Source organism: Benincasa hispida, unplaced genomic scaffold, assembly GCF_027475165.1.
Source record: "Benincasa hispida cultivar pf3 unplaced genomic scaffold, pf3_genome.v1.1 HicScf1721, whole genome shotgun sequence".
Classification (NCBI taxonomy): domain Eukaryota; kingdom Viridiplantae; phylum Streptophyta; class Magnoliopsida; order Cucurbitales; family Cucurbitaceae; genus Benincasa; species Benincasa hispida.
The window spans coordinates 4,015-10,266 of NW_028326100.1; the positions used below are offsets into that span (position 1 = coordinate 4,015).

Consider the following 6,252-nt stretch of genomic DNA (forward strand, 5'->3'; position numbering starts at 1 on the left):
TCTCCATTGCGTTGGCAGTGGAGTTGTTATTCTAAGTTTCCTTTTTTTTCTTCATATAGCTAAAAATAGCAAGGTTGAAAATAAATACCTCACCCCAAAATTTAAAATGCGACAATGTCCTCCTTGCCAATAGATTGAAAGAAGTCATGCGATGTTCTTAAGAAGTTTGGTAAAGGATCAGTTTGAAAGAAAGCTAGCCGACCACTAACTTTTAGAAACATTTCTTGAGGTGATTGTCCTAAAAATAAGTTAACTCTAGTATATAAAAAAAATAGATGCATGTGATTCATCATTGAAATCATAAATGGCAAAGAGAAAGCATGCGGCGACTTACTAAATTTATCAATGTTAAATGATTGCGGTAATCAAACAGGATGCGGTGATAAAACTTTCAAAATTAAAATACGATGCGATGGTGCAGAATTTGGAATAGAGTGAAGGAAAAATACAACCCCAAAATTTGCGCTATCGTCGGCATTGCCTATCGATGCCTCTTTCTTTGCAGCGATCTTCCTTTGCAAACATTGAGAGGGTAATGATAATAATAAAGTAGTTGTATCTTCATGCAGCGCCTTCGCAATCATGTGTCTTGTTCGTTTGCAATGAAAACATTGAGAGGGTAATGATAACAATAAAAGAAAGTTAGCAAAAATTTTCTCACCCTTTTTTCTTTTTTTTCGAAAGACGTAAAAGCAAATATATGATAACAGGTAATAATAAGGTGATGAAAGTTCATGAAGTATTGATGCAGAAAAAGGATATTAAAAAAGAATGCATCCGTGATGAGGTCTTGCACATAGTAACTCAAGGACTACTTATTCCAAGCTGGGCCTTTTGAAAGGGCAACTGATTAACCAACCGGTGGCATTTTTCCTCTTCTCTCGTTCTTTCCAATTCTTGACTGTTTTTAAATCCGGACCTTTTTTCTCGATTGATGTTTATTATATTTCCTAGTTGTGCACATTACCAATCATTTTTTAATATATCTGCATAAATATCAGCAGAGCCTATTAAGAGTCTCATCTCATGAATGCGATATTCCATTTTTTCCTTGAGTTCTTGAAGAAACTACTTCAACTTTGAAAGAGTCACCAAAGTTCAATCCAAACGAAATATCAATTCTAAAGTAGTTACAAAGAGAAATGAGTACCTTGCAAGCAGAATCAAATCCAAAACTTGTGGTGACCTCTTTGCATTTGAGATCACCATCAATAGTTTTGGGCAACCAATCACTCGGGTTCAAATTCTTACTCCTAATTTGAAAACAACAGATAGAAGGGGAATATAAATAACAGAGTCTTGCACACACAAAAAATGGTACCCTATAGTAATTAATTACTCAACCTTATATTTCTGCAATAAAAATAACATATAATAGCTTATCTATGACAATGAAAGTAAGAAAGAGAGAGCAAAAAGGAGGGAGGCAATAAACAAATTTAATAGTTTTGAAAAATACATAAAGTTTTCAGCGAGGAGACAGACATTTGTGTTGGAATCATCTCCACCAATTGACAAGGCCATCCAAATCAAGCTTCTTAGCAGTTTCTTCAGCTTGCTTAAACTGGAAATAGAAACGAACAGTCAATTAATGCATTGACTACAACCAAGACGTCTCAAAATGAAAATTCTGGAAAGAAAGAATTTCACCTGATCTAGTGTTTCAATCTTATCCCTCCCACTGCATATCATATCAAAACCACCCTGATAAAACAAAAATTCATTTAAATCAAGAATTGCATTCAAATGGCAATCACTTCGCATCGAGACCACACATATTCACACTAACAATTCTAACAACTGAAAGCTAGAAATCCCTTCAAGAAAATTAACCTGATTGCGATATGGGTAGATAAATTATGCAGTCAGTTCTACATATTTACCTTTCATGATCCCTGTAGGACACCCTTGAAACCATACAACGTGCTTCCTTTTACTCACCTGTAAGAAATCTTCACCAAAATCATAGAAGCTGCTAATTAGCCACAACTTGAACAAAAAAGCAAACATTTATTCTTGATTTATAAATGTGGACACAATGAGACCCTACCAAATAGTCCATAAATCACATTATGCCCTCCCAGTGCTTGGCCACCAAACTAGACAACTCCGATCTTCAATTTCTTATTCACCTGCACCGAACTGGAATCACTTGGCACCAACATTGCCGACTGTTGGCCGAAAAGATCAGGAAACAGCTTTGTGATATCATCTGCACGCACATATAACACAATTCAAACACTCTAAAACCTTAAGAAGTGGCAACTGGCCTCAAACGCATTCAGTAAAACTCAAGTTCCAAACAAAAGCGAGATTTACAATCATAAGCAAAACATAGTAAAAGAACAAACAAAACTCAATGCATGTCACACTCTTCCTTTGAGACATCAATCAACTCAGTTACCAAACAGAGTAAAAAAAAAACACGTTATTAAGGGTAGGACGTGTAGACCAAAACAAGAAGAGAATGTAAATGATCTATGGATAATAAACACCCGGATTGTCAGCGGCAGAGCTAGGAGGGCCATCGAGGATTTTGAAGGGGTTTTTGGGAATAGAGGGAAAAGGGAGAGGTTGATCGATACAGTGGGCTTGGACTTCGATATACACAGTAGAAACAAGGCCGATCTCCGACGGAGAAGATGCAATGACGAGGGAAACATCGGCATTGGCGATGAAAGGCGGAGACATTGGTAGGAGAGAAATGAAGATGAAAATGGGGAGATAGGTAGAGAAATGAAAGATTGAATCAATGAAAGAAGTGGAAAATTGAGTGTTCGACAAGGTCGAGAAGATGAAGGACTTGACTAGAATAAGAGGAAGGAGCTTGTGGACAAAATGGATAACACTCTAAGAAGGGATTTTGATGCTCCAAAAGCTCCATATGAGTCCCTGATGTGAGGATTTGGCCAGCAAGAGACTAAAATTTTTATGGCTAAAACAACGAGAGAGAGAGAGAGGGTTTCAATGAAACGAAATTTTTCATTGAAAAAATGAAAAGAGATATTTGGTCTCCAAGCGAATGTAACAATTTAGTCTACTTTAAAACACATTTGGTCTCCACGAAATTAATCAATTTGCATACAGATAAAGACCTCCACCAACATTTGATGAAAACCCAACCTTAGCAAAAAGAAAAGGCTTAAAACATAAATCCCAACCAAAAACACCTGGAGACTCTAGTGGAAAAGGGACAACCAAGGTAAATGTTTAGAACTCGGCTATGCTACACAAAACTTGCCAATTCAGGCCTAAGACATATGGGAGGTTTTTTGCAAGACCTGGAAGGCATTAATAGTTCCCAAAGAACCAACCAAGAAAATAAATGAACTTTCTATGGGATTTTTAGTTTTCACCAAGAAGTGAGAACGTAAGAATAGCAAAAAAAATAAATAGGCACTTGAGCTAAATTTTACAAAGACTAATTCAAGTGTGACATAATATTTGACAAAGACTAATTCAAATATTTTTTAAAACAAGGATAAAATAAAGAGCTAGATTTTAAGATAGAAAAAGCAAGATTTAGAGTTAATATGTGACTAAATCACTCAAATTTAATAGCCTGAAGGTAAAAGACTACTACAACTTTTTCATACCTTTTAATTTCTCTCTCTTTATTTTTAAATATTTTTTTTTTTAGTCTTTTTCTTTTATTAATTTCCCTTTTTTACTACTCCCGAAACTTGAATATGGTACAAAAATGAAGAGATTCACCTAGCAAAAAAGTACATGAATTAACTAACCAGATACAACAGTCGAACAATTTTTTTTATATTTGTTTAAACTAACATCCACACTAATGATACACACACGCAACACTAAGGACCAAGTTTACATTCACTAATATTTCAATATTTTAGCTTTAAAGACATTTACTATAAACTAAATACAATACATGAAGTATCAAATTTTAACAAAGGGCAAACAAAAGCAGAGAGAAATATAAAAAGGAGTATCAATGGAAATGATATGAAGAAAACAGAAAACAAAAGATATTTGAGATACAATCAAAGAATGGAGAAAATTAAGCAAGAGATGAGAAGATAGACGGAGTAAACGGAGATATAAAAAAAAGTGAAGAAAAAAGGAGAAAGAAGAAAAGGATAAAGAAAGACAAGAAGAAAGAAATCAAGTGAAATACCATAAGATGGAGAGAGAAAGAACTAGCCCTTCGTTTCGCCAACAAAGAAGTCATCTTTGACGATTTCTCATTCCTTCTTTGCCGAGCCGCCTCTCTTCGCCATTCGAAGTACTACCTCTACCTTCCCTTTCGAGAACATACCCAGGAGCCCTCCTTTTCCAATAATTAAAAGAAATACCATAAAGCTTCGTCTATGATTTTGCCGGCCGGCCCTTTACAAGACAATACTAAGCAAAAAGAGGATACAAGAAAGAAGAAACAAAAGTGTGTTACCTATCATCATGTAATGAACTTACATATAGTAACAACAAAACAGCAGACTAACAAGAAGAAAGATCTGAGTCATTGGAGCTTTCCTGTCCAAGTAGAAACAGTAAATCAACTGGATCAGATGGAAAAAATGATACAAGTTCTCTAATGCCAGTGAAATCATTTCCAAAGATGACATCCACCGGAGAACTGAGCATTAGATACACTCTCCATTTCATCTTTTCATATAGAAATGAGCCTAGACATCTAAAAGAGAAACTCAAACAACAAGCAGATAGAAGTGTGTTTGCAAAATCTATGGTCCTGATGTCAGGATTTTGGAGCAAAATCGAATGAAAAGTTTCAAATACCCCCAAAACAAGTTCCTCTTCAGTTACATTGATAGTTGCTAAAAGCCAAGGTAGTGTGTTGTACATACATCAAGAGCACAATTTTTCATTTCTTTGGTGATATAGTTGTCCATGACAGTATTGACTTGAATATATATATAGAACTCCTTGAGAAGGTATAAAGAATGTAAAAGTTGACCTGGTTGTGTTTCGAATGTACTAAGACGAAATAAAACTACATGTTCTAATACTTCTTGAATTGATGTTGCTAGATGTGGCACCCTATGAGATGGAGACTTCATAATCGTGACCAGGATTGCACGGGTTGTTGCAAATGTGTCTGAATGTATGCCCATCTCCCCAGTCACATTCTTACGAAGCATACTCGTCAAAATAAGAACTAGTTCTTCAATACGAGATACAACCACTACTCCAGGACACTGAGAAATGCATTTCAAAATGAGACCAAGTGTTTGGCTGTGAATTGGATGGAAAGGAACTTTAGCAACATGACCCAACACTAGAATTAGTGTTGCAAATCCGACCGCAAGCCTTTGATTGAAGGGCAATTCAGCTCTTGAAAGAAGATCAAGGGCCTGAAGACGCAAGCCCTTGTTAAGGGATCCTTACCTTCAGCAATGTGCAACTCATTTCATTATCCTAGAATTCGAAGTTTCTGGCATATGAACTATTTTGAAAAAAGAATGTGTAGTTTTCATGTATTTAACAGCACAAAAATAGCTAGATATCTATGACCTTGACTAGTTTTCATGTATTTACCAACACAAAAATAGCTAGATATCTACGACCTTACTTGAACAGGAACTATTTTATAGGTTGTACATATGTGTCCTTGAATTCTAAAAAAAATCGCTAGATGTCTTTATCTCTGACAGATTATGCTTGTTCAAGAATTTTCAAGACTACGATTAGGATTTGTTTCATAGGTTGTACATCTGTGTCCTTTCGATCTAAAAAAATAGCTAGATATCTTTATCCCTGACAGATTATGCTTGTTCAGAATTTTCAGGACTACGATTGCTCACCTGAAAATCGTAATATCTCAAATACATAATCCACTATATTTTCTTCAACCAATAGTTGGTTTGGCTTGATGGAAGTGCCCTCTGAGGATAGATAACTAATTATTAGCTCCACAGTGTTAAGTTGGAGATCTTAGTCTGACGAAAGCAGAGGACCTTTGATAGAAACTTAAGAGTTGATATGCCATTGCAAAATTTTAGTCATTCAGGGCAGCGTTTGTTAATTTATTGGAAAAGAAGTCGATTAAAATCTTTGGATAAGTGATCTTATCTTGTTTACGGGATTGACTAATCATAATTTAGAAACTTAGAGTTGAGCTAAGAAGTCGGGTAGATGAAAAGTCATCTGGGTATATCTTTTGGGGGTAGAATATCGAATTGAAACCTATAACCATACTGTAGATGCGCAGCTATGTGGTTGAGCTGAATTTTGTAAAATGGTTCTTCAAGTCTGGAAAAAACTTGCACA

The 6,252-nt window shown here is 35.5% G+C and overlaps 1 protein-coding gene across 6 annotated transcripts; it reads right to left on the reverse strand.

Moving 5' to 3' along the window:
- Nucleotides 1-949: 949 nt before the first annotated feature.
- On the reverse strand, nt 950-6,239 carry LOC150030649 (pyrophosphate--fructose 6-phosphate 1-phosphotransferase subunit beta-like). Of its 6 annotated transcripts, XR_016526644.1 has the most exons (7): nt 4,142-6,239; nt 2,051-2,212; nt 1,884-1,952; nt 1,651-1,704; nt 1,486-1,564; nt 1,151-1,253; nt 950-986 (listed from the first exon to the last, which is right to left on the reverse strand). XR_016526644.1 is itself a non-coding variant. In XM_090309425.1 (6 exons), the coding sequence occupies exons 3-6, from the start codon at nt 1,916-1,918 to the stop codon at nt 978-980; spliced, it is 252 nt and encodes an 83-aa protein (XP_090165551.1). In that variant the 5' UTR covers nt 1,919-1,952; nt 2,051-2,212; nt 4,142-6,239; the 3' UTR covers nt 950-977. The 6 variants fall into 6 exon arrangements, 1 of the variants encoding a protein (XP_090165551.1); XM_090309425.1 differs by lacking the exon at nt 1,651-1,704 and having other exon boundaries at nt 1,460-1,564; XR_016526643.1 differs by lacking the exon at nt 950-986 and having other exon boundaries at nt 1,002-1,253.
- Nucleotides 6,240-6,252: the final 13 nt, after the last annotated feature.

Coding starts and splice junctions, on each gene's coding strand:
- LOC150030649 (XM_090309425.1), bottom strand. CDS start 1,918: ATGGTTTCAAGGGTGTCCTACAGGGATCATGAAAG. Junction 1,565..1,883: donor TCCTACAGGGATCATGAAAG/GTAAATATGTAG, acceptor TTCTATTTCCAG/TTTAAGCAAGCTGAAGAAAC. Junction 1,254..1,459: donor CTCCTCGCTGAAAACTTTAT/GTATTTTTCAAA, acceptor TTTTCAAATTAG/GAGTAAGAATTTGAACCCGA.